The sequence below is a fragment of the Parasteatoda tepidariorum genome, chromosome 10, assembly GCF_043381705.1.
Source record: "Parasteatoda tepidariorum isolate YZ-2023 chromosome 10, CAS_Ptep_4.0, whole genome shotgun sequence".
NCBI lineage: Eukaryota > Metazoa > Arthropoda > Arachnida > Araneae > Theridiidae > Parasteatoda > Parasteatoda tepidariorum.
Window position 1 is genome coordinate 62809576 of NC_092213.1, and position 25158 is coordinate 62834733.

The following is a 25158-nucleotide window of genomic DNA, read 5'->3' on the forward strand; positions in this document are numbered from 1 at the left end:
GCGCAGCTATTATACTTATTTTCGATATCCGCTTGTTAAGCAGAGGGCAGTACTAAACTTCCGGCCTGTTCTTTATCAGAATTATCCCGAAGAAACTATAAAAGTTTAATTTTCCTGTATATGGTGTGTAATTTGATCATTTAGCGAAAAAGTAAATTTATTTAAATAAGTAAATAATTAATAAAATTATTTAAGATCTTTTAAAAGTCGAATTGCTTCCAAACATTAACTTTAAAAATTAAATACATGTTGCGCGGAGCTGCTATATCATGGCAGCCATCATTCGAAAGTAAACATAAACAAACACATGAGTTTTGAAATTCAGTAAAGCGCTTATGGTGTTTTCCGTAGAACTATTTAATTAATTTAACTGTACAGGGTAAAAAAGTGAGATTTTACGATTAAAAAGATTGTGTATCATTATTAAATTGAAATATTTGGATTTAAGCTTCTAATAATTTTAAACTTTTCTTATAATGTTGTATAAAATTGTTATAAATTCATGCCAGTTCTCATGTTTTTAATTTACAATTGTGTCTACTATGTAAGTTTTAATATTGCTTATTAATTATGATAAACCTTAAAAAATAACTCAAACTTAGCTGTTTTTTAGTACAAATTTTTAAACTGAAATATCAAAGTTAAGTTATTGCTTATATTTTGATAGCTGTTACGACTTATTATTTATTTATAAAGTGTGTTTATAAATTAAACGCTTTCTCATCTTGCACAACAGGGTTTTTTTTCCAGATTTTTTTAAGTAACAATAAACAATGCTATTGTTGTTTGCATCCTTTATTAAAAGCATACTTTTACTTCATAATAATTTTACGTTAATTAAAAAAGTTCGTAAAAATAAACTTATAATACAGCGAAAAATAAGATAAAATAAGATGTGGGCGTAAAAAAAAAATCACGAGTTAGCATAACTCATTATTGTGTTTTGTGTTGGTATTCAAGAATATATATTCAAATAAATTTATTTCTTAAATTTCACTTAAAAAAATTTCTTTTATTATCTCTCCTCATTTTCTGCTATCTCCTTTTCTCCTAATTTACTTTCTTGGTGATCTTATGTTTTAAAATTGTCTGAATTATTTTTTATTGCTTTCTTACGACCATGAATGTAATTTTTTTTTAAAAAAAGAGGGATTCACTCAAGTCTAATTGCCTCAATATTAGTGAAACTCTGAATCCATAACTTGAACTACTGTATTTTTTATATTTTTAATTATTTTTCTTGCAGCCATGACTGAAAATGAAAAAAGTGATTTGCTCAACTCTAACTATCTCAATATCAGTGAAACTCTGACATCTGATACCTTGACAGCTGTGTCTCAACTAGACAATACTTTGTTCATTGGAACAAACATGGCAATTGGAGCTCCATGCTTATACGCAGCTTTACCTGCTGAGATAGCTAACAATTATCCTGAAGGTATCTTAATTCAAATGTTAAATACATAATTTGTAATTCATTAATTATTTAGATAAGACATTTCTCTATGATGTTGTAATAGTCAGCGTCATTTACCTGCTGGATTTTTCTTTTTAATTTATTTTCATTTTATGTACTTTTACATAATTTTAGGTTACATAATACAGTACAGAACCCATTATCCGGAAATCAAAAGACCGGAAAACCAAAAAACCGGAACAAAATTCGATAAATTTTCAGCCATTTTTAAAAAAAAAAAATTTTTTTCCTAATAAGATTGTAGGATTTTTCATTCCTTTTTGAAAGATGTTTACCTTGCCATCAATTTGGAAATAATCATTATTGTATTACTTCATCGTTTTTTCTTCTGTTTAAGATTATTTCCAAATATTATTATTTATTTTTTTAGTAGAGTTCAACAATAAGAAAGAAAACGGCTTTTTGTAGCGATTCAGAAAACCGGAAAAATCAGTTATCCGGAATAATGATGGTCCCAACCGTTCCGGATAATCGGTTCCCTACTGTATAAGGGTAGTTTGTCCAGAGTACCTCTTTCTCCCTATCTCTTCTCTCATATTTTTCTTTCTTCAAAAAAAAAAAAAAAGTTAAAGCAAAAAAATTAGTTTTACTCCTTTATTTAAAAAATACTATTTGATAAAGTTATGTTTAGTGCATGTAGACAGTTTTTCCATATTTTTTTCTATCTTTAATGTTTCATCACTGTTTTAATAATAAGAGCATATTATTTTTTGAATTCATAAGTTCATATTTAATGGAGACAGTTGTAGAAGTAGTTTGTTGATTTTGAATTTTTGAGCTCTTAACTAACATTTAATTTATTTATTTTGTATTAAAAATATAAATGAAACTAATGAGATATGAATTAAATTATTTTATACGAATTTTAAAACTTGTCTTTCCCAGTAAGCAGTTAGCACTTTCTTTTCTTCTTATTAATTCCTAGCCTTTCATTCTTTGTTTACATCACTGAATTTCTATAGGTATTTTTATATTCTTTATTTACGGTTTAAATTTAAAATTTATTTTTATAAAAAGTATTTGTCTGAAATTATATTTTGTTCTTATCATAGTTTCAATGATTTTAATCTCTTTTTTCTTTTACTTTTTTAGATCATTAGTTTAATTTAATAAAGCAAAAAAAAAACCTAAGATTTTTTTTAAAATCATAATCTTATTAAATATTATTTATCTTATATTTTTTATTCTACAAAATTTCAAGCAGAAGGTATCCCATGAGTGCCTAAAACTATAAAAAATGGTGACTTATAAAAAGCAAGAATCTGTTAGAGAAGATTAAGCAACTTTTTCTAGTATGTTTCTTTTAGTTTATTCTTAAAAGTGAATGCAATGAATATTTTTTCGTTAAATATTTATAATTTTCAATGTATGATATGATCATAGTTACAAATGAATAATTAAATAGACTAAATAAATTCAAATATAATAACTTTCTACCACTTCTTACATTTTTAAGCATTTGTGGAATAGTAAGAGCAAAAGCGATAATATTTTAAAATTAATGAAATAATTTAAAAGAATTCTTTAGTTCCACTATTTTAATCATACTATTAAAATAAAATTACAAATTTTGTACATTAAAACATATAGTAATTAAATATACATGTGTTATCAAATGTTAAGCACAATTTCTACATATTATATTTTTGTTACAGGGACTGTTTTGCAAATACTGTCTGAGGCACCGCTACTCACTGTTCCCCCAACAATAAATACTACTATGGTCACTTCTACTAGTTCAACAGCTGTTTCCAGTTTATCCTCTTTCTCAGCTGCACTCTTAGATGAGCAAAATTCCTCTTTACCTAACCTATTAGTTAATTCCAATCAATGTGGAACTCAAGAAGGTATTTGTTCTGAAGGAAATATGTCTGACATTGATCTGAGTTTTTTAAATGATACTGAAGAACCTGTGTCTACTTCCAAAGATTTAAATGATGCTCAAGTAAAAGAGCTGCAGTCAATGATTGACATTGTAGAACCTAACTCTTTAGGAATTATGCAAAACAATCCTTCTCATCTGATCAATGCTGGTTTAGAAACTGAGCAAGCTAAGTCGCATAATCCAAAACCAACAGAAGGTATGCTTTTAAATTTTGTGATTGAGGCAAATATCTTTATTGTAATTTTTTTTTTTTTTATGTTATAGATATGTTATATATAGTATGAAGTAGATATAGTATACATAGTATGGCTATTTTTTTATTTATTAATAATTATTGCTTATTTTTCATTAATTTTTTCATTTTTAATATTTATTAATTTTAGTTATCAATATTTTATTTTATGCGTAAAAGAGGAATCTTTAAAATATTTCTTGGTTTTTTCCCATTATATTTTTATAGTTTTGCTGTTAAGAACTAAAATCTATTGAAGGGTATATTTACAGTATTCTGTTTTCTTTTTTTTTTCCTGGTACACTCTGATACTCTTCCATTAGCCAAACAGATCCATATTTACGTTAATTAACTGCTGATTAATGAAGGCAGCTTTAATAAATATATTATGTTTGTTACTGGCAATGTAAGAATCATCTTTATTTTAATAGATTGCTTGTTTTATTTTATGCTGCGCCACTTTGAGATTTTATAATCATCATTGCACATCCGACCCAATTTTTTGGGTTTACGACCACTAATGTTCAACTCTGTAGATTTGTAATTTTATCCCAATTCAGAAGACAATGATCAAGTATTGGAAGAAATTTGCCTTTGTGGAGGACTCTTTGAAGGAACTGACCCTCATTTGCGTTACTTGGATAGGAAAACCACCAAAACCTCCCACTGTTAGCCTGGCAGCTAGGGGTCTCTAACCCATGATCCGTCTATCACTGAGGATATTTTGCATCAACACTGTGGTTGGGACAAGCCGGATGCGGAATTTGTATCGACCAGCCATCGCTGGGATTCGAACCCAGTTCACCTCATTGGAAGGCGAACGCTCTACCCCCTGAGTCATGGCTCCAGTTTGTCATTTGACATTGTAAAATACCTAATAATTTCATACTTTGTTGGCTAGTTTCCAACATTCTGTAAAATGCTGTAAAATGGCACATTTTAAACTATGCTGGTAACATGGATATATTAGATGCTGAATCAATAAAAAATAAATAAGTAACCTGCAACTGTCAGAGGGAAATAAATGCAGAATAAATAGAAAATAAATAAATGACACGTAACTATCAAAGGATAAAAGGGGAAAAACAATTGTGGTTTATTCAACCTTATAAAAATCTATATATTGTAATTTAAAAGCATTGTTATAAAATGTTTTTTGAATTTTGCAAATATCCTATGATTCAAGTTTTTCCAATGCTAGCTTGTCCTACTTGATCAAGGTGTTCATTAGTCTTCTGAGTTGAATTCAAAATTACAAGGGTTCAAAAGTAAACTTTGATGTTCCTGCAAATGCATCATGCTATTCTGTATAGATGGACTGTTTAATGATGGTGATATAACTTGCGACAATGATGCAATGCTGCAGTTAATGTATTTATTGCATCATCCTAAAATGTAATTATGTAATTTACATTGAGTTTGGTAATTAATCAATTAAATCTTAGTTACTGAAGCATTTTAATATTTTTTTCTACTGCAATTGACATAAAAATAGAAGTAATAGTAAATTCATTTTTGTAAAAATTTTCAGACTTAATTTATCTCTTTACCAGATAATTTTCTTCATATTAAATCTGTATCATTTTAATGCCGTATAAAATATGATTAGATAAGTAGGTACATATTTATTTTTCTCTTTTTTCTAGAATTAGCTTTTATATTAATGTTTTTGAAAAACATATAGGTGCTGGAGATGTTGTTGTTATAGATGTCTCTAAACCTATTCAACTATCTCAGAATTCTTTGATTAAAGTGAATGGTCAAAAGTGTGTGCTTCAACAAGACCCTGAGACTGGGCAAGTCATAGCCTATCCAGTTAAAGACCCAGATAAATCTCATCGCAAACGTGGAAGACCAAAAAGGTAGTGCTTTTTAGAAACTTGCTTTTTTACTATGGACTGGGGAAAACTGAATTTTTCTCTTGTGTTTAGAAATTTGAAACTATTGTCCATTAATGTTAAAATATTGATTCTATCTATTTTACTGTAAGAAATATATTTATCTCATTACTTTATTCTCATTAGTGACTTTTTAAATAATGGCTTAATTAAATGAATAAATTTATTTGTTTCATTCCGCAACTCTAGTCGATTTTATTTCAGCCTGTAAGATTTTTGCTTACTTTGGTATTGAATTTCTCTTAGCCAACTGGTAACTTTTTATTTATTTATTTCACCAATATGTAAATTTTTGTTGATTGACCTCAATTTCTCTAATTTATGGACATTACAAGTCAGAGTTCTTACGTTTTGTTAACATTTTAGGTTTTTATTTACACCTGTTTGGGTGAAGGCTCAGTTGCCACTAGGGAATGGGGTTAGAGATTTGAATGTATTTTCAAATCAGATATAGTCATAATAGTTTACTTTTTGCCAAGATCTGTTGGCATCAACTTTATGTAAATTATGTTTAGTTTAAATAGATTGTCACCTGTACTTATGTGCTAATATTTGTTTGTTTCCCAAGTGAATTTTCTTATTTTTCACGTATCATCATGTTACGTTTATGTGTTACCTTTTGATGTCTGTCATGGTTTTATGCACTGTGTTGTATATATCTTTCAAATCATGTTTGAAACATTGTGAGTGTTTGATTTACTCAAAATTATGCCAGCCTCCAGCCCATTCTCTTCACAGTTAGCAAGCATGTGGCAAACCACAAACCTATTTTAAAGTACAGCACAAGTTTTTAAACTATTGTATCATAGGACTTAGTTCATAATTTTATAGGATAGGATAAGGAGTTAAAAAGGGTATTGAATTATTTATTTTATTTATTTTTTTATATGTTATAAAAGCAACTTCAATGACTGATGATATTAATATATTGAAAGGAATTTTATTCTTTAGCTCTTATGTAATTGCAAAAAGTTGAAAGCAAAAATTGCTTAAAATTCTTACGGAAGGAGATATAAGTATCATCAGAAAATTCTAGCAATATTTCCTGCGATATAATAAATTTAGTTGTATTTAACCAAATATCATACTACATTCAGACCTAATATCATGTATCATTCTGGGAAGTATAGTATAAATCAAAATATTCAATTCATGTTTCATTTATTAGTCATTTCTGTGCTTTATTACAGAAAAATATCAACTGACCAAAACGATAAAAATGCTAGTTTGAGTAGTGAATGTGTACCTGCTGCAGAAGCTTCTGATGAAGAACAAGAAAAAGGTCTTCTGGAAGTAGTAAATGATGGTTAGTACATTCATAATTGTATTTTTGTTTACAAAATAATTATTTAAATTATTTTGATTGTGTAATAATTATTAAAATAGCACATAACTTTTAAAAAATCATGTAAGTTAATAAATTTGACATTAACTGTACCAATGTAAATTTTAAATCAAATCTGTATTTATGTTGCTGTAAATCAGTCACTAAATATGTTTCTAAATGGATTTTTAATCCACAATAAAAATGTAATTCTGAAAATAGGCCTTTAAAGGAAGGAATCAGTATGTTTAAATTTCGAATATATCTAATTACTTGCAAAAGTCCTAGGTTGAGAAAAATATTTTTATGTGGATTAAAAATCCACATAGCCTTTATGTGATGTACTATATATGATTTGCTTTTGTGGATTTTTAATTTGTATAAAAATATAATGCTTAGTGCTGTGAGTCTTTATAGGTTTTGACTATTTTTAATAAGTTGTTCATAGATTTGTTGCTCTGAAAATTTAACTCTATTCTATTAATGAAAAGCTATGATTATCTAATGTTGCATTATATGTATTTTATGTTGTGGGAAAAGTTTTAAGAATATTATAAAATATATATTTACTTGGGAGATTCTCAGTTAGCAATTAAAAGATGTTATATGGCAGATGAAACCATTCAAGTCAAATTTTACTTTATTTCTATTGGTAATTTAAAAATATAAATTAAGAAAAAAGTGAATTCAAATAAACCAATCTTAAACCACAAAGCTTTAAAAGCTAAATGTTTTTTTTTTCTTCTTTTTTTTCAGAATACAAATTATGGTAAGATTACTTCTCCACTGTATTATAATCCTACTTCAATCAGTTTTTTTTTTTTTTTTTTTTTTTNTTTTTTTTTTTTTTTTTTTTTTTTTTTTTTTTTTTTTTTTTTTGGAATTTCAGAAAAATGCAATTATTTTGCATTTTCTGATATTTTGAAAAAGGAAAAAAGAACAGGATGAAGAGTTTCTCCCCTGGTATAGTGTACTCTTAACTGAAAATTGATCAAATATTGTTATGAAAAAAAAATTTATCATAAATTTGTTTGTATTTTTTAATTCATAAATAATTTTTAGATTCTTCTTAATAACTCTAAAAAATATTAGGTATTTTTTTAAAATTTCACTTTTTGAAATTTCACTTTTAATTCTACACTTGTGTTTGTAAGTTTAAAAAAAATCCATGTAACTATAAATATATACTTTCGCCATTTAAAGTGTCAAAAACAAACATTATAACTGGGTTAATGGGGATTAGTATTAATTTTGCAGTTGGACTGAATATTTACATAATGATTTATTGATTTCAGTACAACTTTTCTTGCAACATTTGTAATCCTAGACATAATTTTAAAATAGTTACTTGTCCTATTTGCAGAACTAGGAAAATAAACAGATTTTTTTAACCTATCTAGATTTGCAGGGTTAGCCGTTTATGTATGAATTTGTTTTTTTATTTTAAAATTTGATCCTCCCTAAAGATATATTTTACTTAATTTCACTATTTTAAGATAAAGTACTACATTTTTTCTAAGTTACAATTTTACAATCATAATATAAATGTATTTTAACATCTTTCATGACATTTACTTAACATTTTTTAAAATTCTTTTTGAAAGAAGTGAGAAAGGAATCTGATGAGAAGTCTTGTTAGGAAAGCTCTATTTTATTGCATCTTTTAATGTTTATTTTAAAAGAGGAAATTTTTATAGATGGTTCATTGGTACGTAGAAGTTCAAGAAAAAGAAAGAAAGCTAGAGTTTTGAGAGGTAATTTCTAAATTCTTCCAAATTTAAGCAACTTTTAATAGCTGTTATATTTATGCAATAAATAGTATATATTTTTAGAAGTATATATTTGTAGTAGCATATATTTATTGATTGAAAAGCAGCCAATATCGACCATATTTTCACCATCTTACATCTTGAAATTGTATAGCTTTAACCTCCATAGCCGTTGATGGGCTTTAATTTTTCAATTCATTGTTTAATTGAGATAATTATAATTTAACTGTTCAAACTAGGATTTGTGTTTTGTGAAATTGAAAGTCACTAAAACATACCTTTCCTTTTACTTAATTAAAAAATAAATAAAAAATATCATCTATAATTCTGTTGAATCTTGTAATTTAGCAATAATTTTAGTCTAAAGAATGTCACATTATTTTAATCTTTGAAAAAATCTAATTAATTAGTTTCCATTCATTGCATCTTGTTTTTCTACTTTATTTTTTTTTTAACCATTTACGCCTATTGTTTCTATTTAGGTATGGCTATAAAATAAGATTTTTCTTCCATGTATTTTTCATTTGTTTTTAAATTTTATCAGTGACTACATTATTAAAAAGTAACAGAATCATCTGTCACTTATTAATAATGTAGTCTTTTTATTTTCAAATTGAAATTTAAAGTTTTTTTTTATTTATAAATTTTTTATTTTTTGAAGTATCAAGAAAAACAGTGATAGTCAATTATTTTTTCAGAAAAATAAAATTTATGAATAGTTTTCTTCTTCCCTTGCACTTTAACATCTTATTGCATAAAACACTTATGCACAAATTTTAAAAAAAAAAAAAAAGAGGAGGAAAAAAACTATGATTTTTTTTTCCATGTTGGCAACAAAGAACTTAAATATCAAGCGAAGCTGCAATCATAAAGATAAGCATTTAATGTACCTACATGTTTACAAATTACTGAATGAAATTTTTTTTCTCGCATGGACAACAAAACACTGGAACCATGCCCTAAAAGTTAGTCAGAAATGAATTGTTGAAAGTGAAGAGTTCAAGTCGATAAACAAACTGTTATATATTTTATATCTATATTTTATATTATTGTGCAGGTTCAATAACAGTTTAAACTTTTATTGTAAATTTAATGATGCTTCATAATTAGCATTTAAGGGAGATACATTTGATCACTGAAGATCAGTCAACAATACTTTTTTAAAATTTTTATTTGGCTTTTATTTATTTTGCAAGTTTTTGTTTCAATAAATTGTTACAAGTTTATGTAAGAATAAAGAACATGTTATGCCTTAAACACTACAGTTTAATATTTTGCATATGTAAATCGTAAAGTATACATAGTGAATGAAATGTTTATAAATTTAAAGTTCAACAGGCTTTATAAATTGCATATTTTTATAACAGTATTTTTAAAATTATCAAGATGCATACAAATCATTCAGCCTGGCATATGTAATTTTTTTACGTTTGCATACTTATTTTAACTATTCATAGATTATGAAACTGGTAATCTTAAACAAGAGCTAGGTAGTGATGTTGAAGATTCTAATTTGTATGATGATACTCAATTACAATTTCGCCGAAGAAGACCTAAAGGTCCAGGGAGGCCACGAAAACTTACCCCCCAGCACACTTCATCTACTATTTTTAACGATATGAGAGAAAGTGAGTAAATATATATATAACTGAAGCATATGATTATTTTTATCTCATATTTTCCTTCTTTATCTATCATATGTTTTATGAATAATTTTAAAGTATTTATTTAGGTATATTTGTGTAATAAATTAAAAGTAACTGCCAATTAGCATGTAATGTAGTAAAATAAAAGCAATTTGCAGGCTTTAAATGGTGGCTTTATAGTTGTATAATCTTTTGGAATTTTAAAGTTATTCATATCATTCTAACTGCCCTTTTTGTAAATGCAAATTTTGAAAGAAGTATTTTGCCAAAATTTTGATCATTTTTGTTTCCCTTTCTGTAAAATTTTACTTTCTTTCCTTAACTATTACAAATATAGTATGTACAGTCATCTTATCTAGTACATAAGTGCTTCCACCGGAGTTCTTTCTACCTTTAAACTTGACCAAAAGTACTCATATCTAAAAAATTATTTACTTCCATATTACATTAATAAAAAGAAATATTTTAAACTCAATAAAAATTGGATTAATTATAAACTTGATGAAATTTGAGTTTCATAAATTCTAAGATGTAAATTGAAATAACAAAAAATGAAATTGATAAAACATTTTGAAATAATAATAAATATTCATTATATTTTTTATTTCATTTCTGATAATCATAACTTTATAGTTTTAGCTTATTTTTAATAAACTCAACCTATTTGAGTGTATTAAAGGATAGCTATTAAAAATTTCAAATTCTTTTCTCTTAAGACTTATTATGCATTAAAGCAATCTTGTCAGTTACACTAACCTTCATTCTTACTATTTAATTTTTCATTGCATATTATTACTGTGCTTATAACAATCATATTTTAACTTTTTAACTATTCACCAGGCTTATGATTCTTAATTGGTTTTTTTGCTTAGCTTCACTCAATAAACGTCCTAGGGGGAGACCTAGAAAACAGATTTTGGAAAAGGAACCGACTCAAGCCTTTTTAGTTCAAACTGCAGATGGTCAGACCTTAATGATGCAAGTTCCTTTGTCTAGTATTCCTGCTGGTGTTAGCTTACAAGATGTGGCTCAAAGCATTGCCAACAGATTGAACACAGGACTCAGTATGGTAAACTAATTGTTTTATGAATTTAAATAATTTATTTTTGGATTTCCTTATTCAAAAAGATTATTGTATTTTGTCAGTTTCTTCTAGCTTAATGGAAAATTCCCCTAGTTTTTGTATATTTTAAAAAGTTCTGAAATTGGATAAGTTTCTGGCTAAAATCCTTATCAAACTAAATTTTTTTCACTCAAATCACTGCTTGTATGAGTGATTATATAAAGTACTTTTGATAAATAATTCTGTAAGCCTCTTATTTTAATTAGTTTGTGCAATCTAAAATGTATTAAATATCTATTTCTGTTCATAATTATCAATTCAAAAATATTATTAAAACATTTTATAGCCAATTTAAATTTTTAGTTACTGGCGTTATATTGTTTTTCTATTTTATTGACCCCTGTGTCTAAAAATATTTATATTTCACTTATTAGTTTGCAGAAAATGTGAAATATTTCAAAAAATCAACTGGATTTTTTCCCCCGTGTTAACAAGTATGTTTACAACAACCTATTTTATTTATTTATTTGTTCTTGAAAATTTTTAACTTTCAGGCCAATAACAACTTAATGGCAACTCTAAATGAGTCAGCAAACTCTAAAAGTGGTAACTCAAACCTTCTTTTGAATGGAGAAGGTATATCCACTTCTGAAAATACACCTGAACCAGTTGTTCAAGATCATTCAGTTGGAAGTACTACAAATTTTTCATCTGCTGATCAGTCAATTGAAGAAAGGCTCAGTAGTGAACAGGAGCACAACTCCTGCTCAAATGTCATGTCTCAGATCGAGGAAACGATCGTATGTTCTTCGGATCATTCGCGAATCATAAGTCAAGATGCCATAAATGGTAATTTTAACTTATTGTTTTATGCTATCCTGTTTTAATGATAATTTTCTTCATATATTTAATAATGATTGGAAGTAGAATTATTTTATGAATAAACTACAGTAGAGCCGATGAATAAACTACAGTACAGTACAGTTATCCGAACCCTTATTATCCGAACGTCCAACTATCCAAACTATGTCCGAATTCGTTTTTTTTTTAATTTTTTTTTTTAAAGTTGAAAATACTTTTTATCTTATCGACGATTTTTCTAAACTTAGAAAAATAAATATTATCCACTACATCTGAAGACCATATTTAATTTACAACCTTAAGAAAATCATTTGAACCTTAAAACGTTATAGAAAGCAACTTTTAAGGAAAATGTTATTATCGGATGAACAAAATGAGGGGGATTTTCGAGACTCAATCAAAGCTATTGATTTAAAAGAATGCTGCGTGATGATTGCGGATGCCTGGAATTTAGTAGAAACATCGACGCTTAGAAAATCTTGAAATAAAATTCTTAACAGAAAAAAAAATGAAACTGAACTTTCTGAACCAGTAGATCTTCCGGATGAAAAGATGCCAGGGTATAGATCAGAAGATAAAGAAGACTGACGTCAAGACACTGAAAACAACCCAGGATTTTAAATGATGATGAAATTGTTGCTGAAATTTTGAATGCAAATCAGAACTCCACAAATGAAGAGGAAGAAGTAGGTGATCAAGTTCAAGATAGTGGACCTTCTCATATAGAAGCATGCAATTCATTAGATATTGCAATGATGTGGCTAGAACGTTAAAATGTTGATCCAGTTCAGTTGATTTATTTAAAAAGAATAAAGGATATGGCTGCTCAAAAAAGAGCATCTTCTTTGAAACAAAAGTCTTTGCTGGATTTCTTTTGCAATGGAAAATGGAGAAAACTGTGGTAAAATCAGTAATTGACAAAATATTTATAAAGAGCTGAAATATAATTAAAAAAAATTCGAAATGAAAAAAAAGTAAAAAAAATAATAGATAAAAAATTTTTAAAAATTGAAAAAATAACTTTAAACACGCTTGAGCTATTTCAGATAGTACTGCCAGTCCTAAGACTGGAAAATGTGTGTAGGTAAGTTAGTTCATAAATAATAATAATTTAAACTAAATTTTAAAAACTTTCCAATTATCCAAGCCACGTTCGGTCCCGAGCAGTTCGGATAATCGGCGCTTTACTGTACTTAATTCAATTTCTAATCTTGTGTTAATGTGTTCATGGTGAATATTTAAGTAACATATATTCTCATCGAAAATTATACAAGTTTTAAAAACGTAATTACTGTAAATTCATTCAGTTACACTCAATAATGTATTGTCAACTAATATTTTAATTTTAAAATTTCACTAGAATTTTTAGAGTTTCAAGAAATCAATTCATTACAATAAGTTTATTTTTATTCATAACATGTCAATGTGCATTTATAATTAACATTTTTTATAAATGTATTTTCAGTTTGAATTTGATATAGTTTTGTAAAATAATTTTTACCCATCAGTTTCATTGTAATGCCTGTATTGTCAACAAATATTCTTGTTTTGTAATTTCAGATAACAAGTCAGATAGTTTCATACCTGAAAACCTACTTAAGAAACACTTTCCAAATATTGATGCTGGTCGCTCTGATAATACCTTCTCTACTAACATTCCCACAACTTTATCGTTGACAAATAACTCTTCCATTCTTACTAGTCTTCCTGAATTATGTGTCAATCAAAAGCCAGAACAAGATCTTGTTAGCAATCTTACACCTGAACATTTTACCAAAGACTTTCTTTTAGATGGAGATTTTTTAAAAGACAAAGTAAACTTACAATTTCTTTTACAAAATGTTGAAACATCTGAAGATACAGTGCCTAATTTTAAAACTCAAGCTGTTAATTCAATTCCAGATCAAGAAGATATATGTCTTGACTCAACGCAACCTTTTGTCTCAATTTCATCTCATTCTGTTACAGAAAAAAAAGATACCCCTTTTACTGTGTCAAACATAACAAAACTACCTGACACAGATACGAACTTAATTGTAAGTGTTCAAGGGCATGATTATTCAAATCATGATACTGCAGAATCTAACTTTCACCACAACATACACAGTGATGAGATATCTCGTAAACATGCTATAATTAGTAGTATTGAACATGACCATGACTTTCTCTTTCAAACAAAAACCCCGCCAATTTCTGAAAACTTAACTTCTAGTGCTACTGAGCTTACTTTAACCAGAAGTAGTGTTGATTCTAAAATGCAACATTTGGAACAAATCCTACCATTAGATGATTTATCAACAATTTTTAAAGTATCTACAATAACTGAAAAATCTGCTTCGACATTGGTTACGCAATCCTCTACCGCCACTGTTATTCCTGTAACAGAGGAAGAAAAAGATCAGGAAATAATTTCAATTACTCAAGATGAAGGTAATACTTATTTAGTATTCTTTAACTGTTTGCTTTCCTTTTTTTTTTTTTTAACATTAAGACTTATTTAATTATCTTCAGTTACTTAAAAAAGTATACTTTTGGAAAATTGTGTTGCTTTGTTGTGTTTGAAATATTATTATTATGCCAGCAAAATTTTGAAACAAGTCTCTGGTTCTGTTCTGTGAATGTCAGACACAAAATCATAATATAAGCACTTTCTATTTAAACTAAAAATTTTTAATTTATTTTAAATTCAGAGAATTAACACTGAAAATCAGTGTCTTTAATGAACAGTCGTCGAATCTTTTGTTCTTCGTGTGTCTGACACAAAACTATAAAATGAGCACTTTCAACTATAACTAAATAATTTTAATTTATTTAAAATACAGAAAATTAATTACACGGAGAATTGACTTTGAAAATCAATGTATTTTATGATAGAAATGTATATGAAAGTTATATAAAATTTTATTTTACACAAATAAATTATTCTTTTTTAGGAAAAAAAAAAGATTGTTGCATTCAACTTAAGTGATTCAAATAAGTTTTAAGGAAATAGATGTTTTATTTATGGCACATTTGTTTTTATAGCATTTAAGTGTATATCACTTAGAAAAACTATTTAAAAATAAACTGGAAATAGTAATTAGCCTATATTAATGTAGTTTATATGAAATTACATAAATTAAATGTTAATAAAATATTTTTATTTTTGTATACAATATGAAAGAAAATGAAATCATAATTATCTCTAATTTGTCTAGGTGTTCTAAAGAATATTTAAGAGTGTACCACAAAGCTACATTATAAAACTAATAAAATGAGAGTGTTTTCAATTACTACATTATGAATTATTCAATATTTATGTAATTATAAAAAAGGAGGCAAAACTATAAGTACTCATACAAAATCTAAAAAATCAATTTCATTTTAAAACATTAAATTAAGCATTTTTGCACATGGAATGTTTATAAAACAAAAATATGTGGGGGGGAAAAGCAGTTGCGTATTACAGTTATTAACATTATTTACATAATTCATTTTTACTTTCATTGAGACATTGATATAATTGTGATTTTTTTTCTACTTTAAAATAATTATATCTTGACTATTTCAGTTTCCATCTTTAAGTTATTAAAATCAATGTTGCTATAACCTGGAAGTATTGCTTCATATTAAATAAATCTGTATCCAAATAGGTAGAGTTACCTTTGTATTGGGAGTAAAACAAAACAGTAATTACAAGTAAAAAGTTTCATATAACAGAGGATCATTTTGGTTTTTTACATATACTAGTTCCTTTGTTAATGCTCAAGCAAAAGAAGGAGTGTTTGAATCTTTGTTAGTGTTAGATTCTTTGCTCCACTACTGATAAATATACTTAAGTACAGTGTGCAAAGAAATAAACGGACCACTAAGAAATACTTTTGATCTAATGATCGGGTCTTTATATTCTAGTACTCAATAGTTCAAAGAGGTGACCTCAAATATGCAAATTGATTAGTGGAGATAATATTTTATGTTAATGAATCAAACACAAAAATGTATTATCTCCGAATAAACATACTGTTTTTTGACAGATTCGAATTTCTTACCCCCAAAATATAGGGAATAGCCACAATCTGGGGAATATGGTCCCCATAGTTTTGTTAGGAGAGCAATCCAACCATTTTCTGGCCGTTATTAAATAAACTAATAAAAATAAATTTTTCTGAATATTATTTTTTGCTTAACAAATTTTATAATAGTGTGCAAAAATTTTTACATTTCTCGAGATATGACAAAACGCAGAAAATGAAATTAACATAAAGGGGTCAAAACTTTGGGTCATCTCTAGATCAAACTATTTTTCCAGATTACGGCTACCCCCCTATATTTTGGGGATCAGAGATCTGAATCTATCTTTTAAAAAAGGCATGTTCATTCAAAAAAAGTTTGTAATTGTGTCTTTTGTAACTTAAAATATCATCTGCTCTTAATTAGCATATTTGAGATTACCCTCTTGAACAATTATGATTGAGTCCTAGAACATGAAGATCTGATCATTAGATCAAAAGTTATTCAGGGTGGTCCTTTTTTGCACTGTAATATGAATCTATTCATTTTTGCTTATATTAAATTATTAATTTTGTATTAGATAAGTTTTTTATATTTAAATGTAAGTATAAAATTCTTATAAAAACATTTTTGCTAAATCTTTGTAAAATTTCTTTACTTATGAATTCATTAATAAAATAACATTATAATAATTAAAAATTGTGCTGTCTAAAAGAACTTATTCTTAAATTTTGTTTAAATTTTTAAAAAAATTGTTTCAATTGCAGTTCACAAAAAGTGCAAGATATGTCGCAAGATTTTCAGCACTGAGGACGAACTCATTTCACACTTTAAAGTATGTAATATCAATTTTAGATTGTTTCTGAAAAATTAGCAAATGCTCAGGATTTTTCATTTAATTTATTTTTGCAGCAATAGAAAAGTTTTTTTACTGAGCCTTTGAATCTGTTGTCATTTCCAGGGAAGGATAGCTATGAAGTCTTTTTCTTTTTAATACCACCAGATGGCGTTTTTTTTAAAATTTCTCTGTTTAATGTCAATAAACTCTTACTTTTTGTCTGAATCTTGATCTCCGCAGACCACAGAATCCAAGACAAGAATAATGAAAATGAAAGAATATAGACATTCAAAACTAATAAATAAATGAAAAATAGCATTAGAACATGGGGTTGCAAATGCATTTTAGAGTTGTTGGGAGGGTTGCAATTGTATGTAATATACAAGAAAAATAAACAAAAACCATTCTACATCATTTGATTTCTACTTCAAAATTTTTCAGATAAAAAAACTAAAAAAAGAGTAATAGCAGAATCAGTCACCACCACACTTGTCAAAGTTATTCTCAAAACTCTCTTTTTTGCATCACATCAAACTTATGTCATCTGTGGCAAGATTGTTTTTTTTCTTTTTCTTTCTAGCTTAGGGACATAACACTGAATTACTGATTATTACTTATATTAATTAATATATTATATTTTTGTGTTATAGTCTTTTGTGTTGTGGCACATCCTGCTGTGTTACAATCATTGATTCTAAGCAATAGAGGGGTTTGAAAAATATATGTAAAACTTTTTGTGTGTGTTTAGATAACATAAATTGGTTAATTTTTTCTAGTCTGATCATCCTAAATGTATCTGCAATGAATGCAACTATATGGCTGAACATAGTTATGTTGTAAAAAGGCATGCTTTAAGGCATATGAATGCTGGCTGTGTATGCAAATTATGTGGAAAGCGTTACAAGGTAATTTTTTTAAATTAAAATACATTAGCAATTCTAAATTGTTTGAATTCTAGTACCTTCTTTCCCCTAATAGAAACCCATGTATAAGAGACAGAGAGTGGTATTTTGAACTATACGGACTTAAATGTACACCCCAAAGCATACTTTATTTTTTATTAAAAGCTTACATAAGAAATAGTTAGTTACAATACATGTTCAAATAAATAAAAATATTCAAAATATAATAAAAGTGCTTTTAATTGATTTTTTTAATTAGTAATTATTCTTATTTTGCAATGTAAATACAAAATCAAGATACAGAAAAAGATATGTATATTATCTGCTTTTTGTTATATTTGTATTACTTAAAGAAATTGCCTTTTTTTAGATGGGTTAGTTATCAGTTTAAATAATGTACATTTTTTTAAAAAAAACTTATATTATTATTCTTATCATGTTTCTTTACTTATGCTCTCACCATTGAAATACTCTCTTAAAACGAAAATTTTCGGAATCGCATTTAAGTTACTTTAAATCACTGATTTAAAAAAAAAAACATGCATTTGAAATGTTGATTTTAATAATTTCATTTTTAAATAGTGTCCCTTACTGAGAATTGACTATTGAAGAATGGACATATGAAATTATATATTATTAAAATGTTTTCTATTGTAGACACAGTAGTATAAAAATATCGTTATTAAAATAAAGAGGTTTTGCATAGTTTTTCTCACATTAACATTAACCTTTCTTTCTTTCCCTGAGCAACATTGTGATTTATTGGGGAATTTTTGCACAAGTGCTATTAAGCTAGAGTCTGTATCACTCTTATATCAGTACAAATGTATGGTTGCCCTTGCCATATTCTATCGATAACATCCCAAACACCTGGTGTTGTTGTACTTTCTAAGAACATAAAAGACACATTAATTTAAATTAGCTTTCAACAAATAAAATTCATCGTTTATGAATAAAAAATATTTATTTTTATACATGCATAGTTTTGTTGTTTGATTTTTGTTAGTTATCTTTTGTCAATCTCTTATATTTTGATCTTTGTATCCATTTTGTTGTCTAGTCTGTGTTCATTTAAACAAAATAGGTTTGAAAAAACTTTCGGTAGAGCTTGTAAAAATATCTTTCTTAGAGAAAAAATATTTTAATTTGTAAATTAACGGGGCAGATAATAAATAAGGGTGTAAAGAGAATAAGCCAACAAGCAATTTAGTATTTTCAAGTTATTTTGATCAGTTTAGTATTAAACCCTATTTTTGTTACTAGTTTAATTTTTTAAATATATGTGAGGATTTATTTTGTTTTATTTTTTTCTACTAACTTTGATAGTTATAAAGAGTTTAGATTGAAAGACTAATATTTGACTAGAATATGTTTTACTTATATTTCTTTGTTAATATTTTGATATTTTTTCCCAACTATTTGCCCCATTTATTTCAATTGATATGCTTCTTTTCAGCATTGAAAAGTTCATAATTTAATGTTTTGGTTTTATTAATAACTTATCTAACATTAAATTCATTACATTAAAGAATTTTATTCCTTTCTTTTTTTAGGACCATTACATTTTAAAAATGCATATTAAAATGGTGCACTTACCAGCAGAAACGATGTATACCTGCGAGATTTGTAACAAAAAATTCACACGGAAAGCTCATCTTAAAAGACATCTTAGAATTCATGAACCTGATAGACCCTACAAATGCTCCTTTTGTGAATATAGGTATTTATTATAATAGTATTTTTTATTATTCATTTATTTTATTGAATGTAAATCTTAATAACTTTCAAAAACTTTTTAAAACTAGAAACATTAGTTTTACTCTTACACAGTTTTTGAAATTAAAAAAAAAAATTTACAACAATTTAACAGAAAATAGTTACAGATTAGAAATACACTTGACTCAATGAATCTAAGTCAATTAAAATTTTAAAAAGAAACTGTATGTATGGTTTTAAAATATTTAAACAGCTCTTATGTAAAGGCTAGGAATTTATGAATATTTTTAAGTTAAATGTAAATGATTATGAGTAAATTATTTGAGTGCTAAATATTAATATCGTTTTGATAGTAGGAATTTAAATAATATATTATGTTATGAGAAAATTTTGTGAGTTAATTTTATATTTTAGGCTGTAAATTGATAATGACAAGTATCTTAAAGCATTGTAGATCATAATAAAAAAAAATCTATTTCCAATAGTTATTGTTATGTTGTGTTCTTATTAAAAATTAAATTGGATATTGTTATGTTGTGTTCTTATTAAAAATTAAGTATCCTCTTTAATTTTAATATTTTTATTTACTGTTGTAGGTCGTCTAGTCCTACATACTTTTGATAATTAAGCTTTTACTGAATATAAAAATTTTGATAATACCATAGGTGTTTTTTGATATAATTAATTATGATATATTAGTTTATTACAAATAGTGCCTGTTCTACTATTAAACTTTTGCAGACTTTTATTGTTTTATTCTTCATAAATGTATTTATATATTTTGTTTCTAGAGGATGTGAAAGATCTGATATTACAAAGCATCTTTTAGTTCATGAAACTCCAAAACACAAATGTCATTTGTGTGGAAAAATTTTTCGTCATACAAAAAACATTGAATTGCATTTAAAAAGGTAATATTTTATTCTACCTTTTGAAAATTAAAGATAATATTTACTACTTTAAAGAAAGATAACGAAAATTTGTATTTCTTGACTGTTACAACATAGACATTGTTTGCTCTTGTTCAAATAAACCCTAACCAAATGTTTTTAATGATTTTCAATGATTAGTTACTCATATTGATTTATAATTTCACTTAAAGTACACTCTCTGGGGATAAGATAAGGTATGAGCCAGGTTGATTTTAATACCTTCATAAGAAATTACCAATATCTTTGACTGGCATGCATAATACATTTTGACATGTATAATACAAAAATTGACTTTAGTTTAGGTTTAAATAAAAATTTGGTTTTAGATTTTGTCCTGCTTCCATTTTGATCAGAAAAATTAAGTCGTAAGATTTCTTCTATGATTTTAAAGCAAAGGAGATTTTCTGAGACTTCTTTCAATACTATTCCAAACAAAAAGGAAAAAAAAAAAAAAAAAACACTCTAAATTATCTTATCAGGGTATATTCTGAATAGACAATAACATGTTTCAGCAAATTGAACATGTGTCATTATGTATTGAGATTTTCATACATTAAAATCTCATTATAACATTATATTTAAGTTTAAAATTTAAATGCATCTCTCATTTGGAAATCCTTTTATTATCTCTATCCATAAAAAAACAAAAAAGATTTTTAAATATTTTACAAATCCTTAAAAAATGATCTTTTTACTTTGGAAATGTTTTAGTATTGATTTTGTATTCTTTGTTTCATTTCACCAGGCACTACAAGCAAAGAGATTATAAATGTGGCATTTGTGATTTCTACGGCTACACGTTCACTGACATACGAAAGCACATTGAGAGGAGGCACACTGGCTTAAGCTCTTCTAGCTCAGATCATGCTTGTCCCAACTGTGGTTTAGTGTTCAGTAGTAAAGAAATTCTCGAAGTATGTATCTGGTTTTCAATTTATCATACACGGTGCAATAAATTTCTTTTTTGTTTAAAACTGGTTCTCAAAAAGTAAGAAAGTTAGAAAGCCAATGAAAAGCAAAATCATTATACATTAGATCAAAAATGTTCAACAGTTTTCAAATCAATTTTACGGTTAATTGTTTTCAAAAAAGTAATTTATGCCAAATTATTCAGAATTATGTAGCTGTTGGTATAAATTTGTTACTTGTCTACTGTTTCTCCTTCTCCAATCAAATTTGGAAAAATAATTGGAGCAATGGTCCTTGCCAAATTTCCAAATCCTTGTAATTGCTACTTTTAAGATGATGCTCTACCAAGGAAGAATTTTTTTATCTCAAATTCTTTTTCACCGTGATAAGTAATTAAAAATTTATAGTATAGAAAAATTGAGTTCAGGCAAATCTAAGGTAAGCCATGAAGTTTTAAATACTAAAAAGAAATTTTTTAAATGAAAATAAATTATGAGAATGTAACTTTGGATTATGCAAAGAGGAAATCCTCTCCCAATAATTTGTTTGCAGTTTGATTTTTTAAAATTTTGGTTTTCAGCTATTGAAGCTTTATGGCTTTCTCTTAGTTTGCCTGAACTCACTTTTTCCATTCTTTAAATTTTAAATCAATTATGGAGGTAAAACAGAATTTGTGATGAAAATTTTCTCCCAAGGTATGGCATTCTTAATTTTTTTTTTTTTTTCAAATATATTGCCATTAACCTTTAATCTTTATTTTACTTTCAAGTGGCATTAGAAAGAAGAAAAAAAAGTGTCCTGTTAACAATTTACAATTTGTTTTCATTCCAAAATCTAGAGTTTAAGCCATTGTATCAGTTTTTGGAGTTCTTTTTGTTTATTGCAAGGGCTATTCCCTTATAGACTTTTAAAAAATAACTCTGAAATAATTACTTATTCATATTATTTTTTGACAATCAGTTATTGCAGTATCATATGTCATAGTATTGTTCTCTCTCTCTCTTTGATATAGTTTTAGCCAGAATCCTAAAAGTATCATCATTTAAATAATTAATGAATTCTGCACTTATAACTAAAATATGTATCATGGTAAACTGAAAAATCGTGAAATAGAATCAATATGAAGTACTAAAAAAAATTTCATTAAAACTTTTACCATTTTTTGCAGAACTGATATAAAAAATTTTATAAACTTGGTTTATTAATGGAGATTTTCATTGTTAATGTCTAATCCATTGAAATAAAAATTGAAATTCAAACCCTATTAACGCATTTTAAATTTCCTTAAGTGTGTATGTTTGTTGTTTAATTACAGGGTCTAAATCAAATAGAAAATTTTCCATTTTTATTGAATTTTTAAAATTTGAAGATAAACATTTTAAACAGTTCTCTAAATTTTCAATAATTTATTTCTATAATATTTAGAAGGAAGGATTAAGACTTCAAAAAGTTGTACATATAAGTAACTTAAAAGCCTAAAAATTTTTTTATTTGTTATTATTTTTTTATAGTAGTTTAATAAATTACATAATTTTTATATTCCTTACCTAGTTTAAAATTCCTTTGTCCTTGCTACAAGTATTCCTTGTCAGTCATTACTAATTTTTTGAATTTTATTTTCAGACCCATAAAAGTAATGGTTCGTGCCAAATATGTAATGTTGATCAAGAACTCGCCACAAAAGAAGTTGTTATTTCAACAGATGCTCAAAAGCATGCTTATGTAACTTTATTAGAAAACATTCCACTAAACATATTGGAAGGTTAGTTACTCATGTACATGTAGTGAAGTATATTTATTCTTCTTATTAATTTAGATAGTTATCAGAAACTTAAAATTTGTTTTTATAAGTATAGCAGCAATTTATGATAAATTGTTAAAAAACATCATACTAAAAATTTTGTCATTCGGTTGAATTTCTGTGGAAAGGCAAAGAAATATCTAATTAAAATTTTCAGAATTTAAAAATGTATAAATATTATTTATATTTTTACTTAAAGATAATTTTTAATTTTACCATCCATTTATTACCTTTTAACTGTGTAAACACTTAAAATAAAAATATGAATTCATAATTATGTTCAAAATTGTTCCGACACTCTCCATCAATAGTGGTCAAAATCAGAGAGAATTCAGGATACAGTGTTATATATTTTTTCTTAGGTTAGGGAAAATGTCTTCATGCTTCGAACTCAAATACTTTTTTATCTCACATCTAATGAAAATAATTACCCCATATGCTTTCTCAAATCAACTGTCAAAAATTTGACAACAGTTTTGTTCTCAATTATAATACACATTTTTGATTTAGTTTTAACTCCTTTACCTGATTTTTGATTGGTGTCTAAGCATTCTTATGGGAATAGTGAATAGTATCGATAACCAAATATTGATTGCAGCATCCTTCTATGAATTATTTATTGCCTTTTTCTGATATTATTATCCAAGCGATTTTTAATCTTTATTAATTTTTTTAAATTTATATTTGTAATTTTTCTCTTTTCATTGTGTGATTATTGTTTTTAACAGAATGTCAGAAATTGTTTGTTTAAAAATGAACCACAAAAAAATGCAATATTTTTGTCGTTCATTTTTAAGCAAACAATTTCTTTTTTAATCAAAATTTAATGAACAACTCAGAAGAGAAAATTTCATGATATCTGAATTTAAATTCTTGCAGCAATCTTATTTTGTGTTTACATGTTGAAAACATGATTTTAAAGTATGCATTTTAACTATGAATAACTATCATTGGTTGAGCAGAGCTTCTATGCAAAATTTTGAAACTGCCCAATTGGCTGAACAAGTTGTTTGCTCTGCAAATTTCAATATGTTTTTTCAAAATAATAATTTTAATGTTTGAAAAAAAATTTTTGAAAACTGTCATTTCTTTTTCCCTTCTAAACTTGAAGTGCTAAAACGGAGAAAGATGCACAGAACATGTGCATCTTGGACATGTTCTGTACATGGGCTTTCAGAAAAGAACCTCCTTTCCTTTTCTTTTTCATTATTTGGAGTTCAAAAAATTTATTTTTGTCTTTTCATGTGATAATTAAAAACTTGTTTTCTTTTTATCTAATATTTTGTTCCATCTTAAATTACATTAAATAATAAACAGTTGACAAATTATTTGAGTTCTGTTTTTTAGAAAGCTTTCTTAGAAAAAAAAAATTTAAAATATGAAAATCTTTTGTAATTTTTTTCATGTTTTTTTTTTGTAAAGAATTGATAACAATTATAGTGACAATTAATAAAAATAATGATCTTTTAGTTCTTATTTTAACAAAACTTAAAAATTGCATTTGTCATATATGAAAAAATATATATATTGCTATATTTTTAGATTCATTTATATTCTATTCAGGCCATAAAAGTCAAATATTTAAAAAACGTATAGTTTTTTTTTTTATAGTTGAGCTATTCCATTGTATTTCAATGTTATGAATGCTACTTTTTACGAAGTTTAAACTAAAAAAAACCACACTGGCAAAAAAAATAGTAAAAAAATGTTTATGTACTTAATAAAATACTAATCTTAATTTCTGGATATAAGAGAAAATGTTATCCACTGCTTACAACTTGATTCTTATTTAATATTTTAAATATAATAACCTTGGTTTTCTGACTATAATTCTTCCTTTTTCTAAATTTATCAGTTCTGTTCAAATGTGCTTCTGCTGTAAATTTTTTTTAACTAAATGTAGTGAAAATATTTA

The 25158-nt window shown here is 26.3% G+C and overlaps 1 protein-coding gene across 6 annotated transcripts in view; it reads left to right on the top strand.

Annotated features, from left to right (window-relative positions):
- Positions 1–25158, top strand: part of LOC107453044 (uncharacterized) — a 28618-nt gene continuing 3460 nt past the window's right edge. For 2 of the 6 annotated variants that reach the window (XM_016069707.4, XM_071187144.1), the window contains exons 1-16: positions 262–544; positions 1247–1438; positions 3133–3558; positions 5279–5456; positions 6683–6798; positions 8514–8570; positions 10043–10213; positions 11104–11300; positions 11849–12143; positions 13716–14585; positions 16913–16980; positions 17760–17888; positions 19439–19605; positions 20393–20512; positions 21279–21447; positions 23066–23204. In XM_016069707.4, the coding sequence (XP_015925193.1) occupies positions 1249–1438; positions 3133–3558; positions 5279–5456; positions 6683–6798; positions 8514–8570; positions 10043–10213; positions 11104–11300; positions 11849–12143; positions 13716–14585; positions 16913–16980; positions 17760–17888; positions 19439–19605; positions 20393–20512; positions 21279–21447; positions 23066–23204 (3292 nt within the window). In that variant the 5' untranslated portion in view covers positions 262–544; positions 1247–1248. Of the gene's footprint in view, positions 152–251; positions 545–1246; positions 1439–3132; positions 3559–5278; positions 5457–6682; positions 6799–8513; positions 8571–10042; positions 10214–11103; positions 11301–11848; positions 12144–13715; positions 14586–16912; positions 16981–17759; positions 17889–19438; positions 19606–20392; positions 20513–21278; positions 21448–23065; positions 23205–25158 lie in introns of those variants that run through there. The other 4 variants (XM_016069708.3, XM_016069709.3, XM_071187143.1 and 1 more) reach the window with 4 other exon arrangements.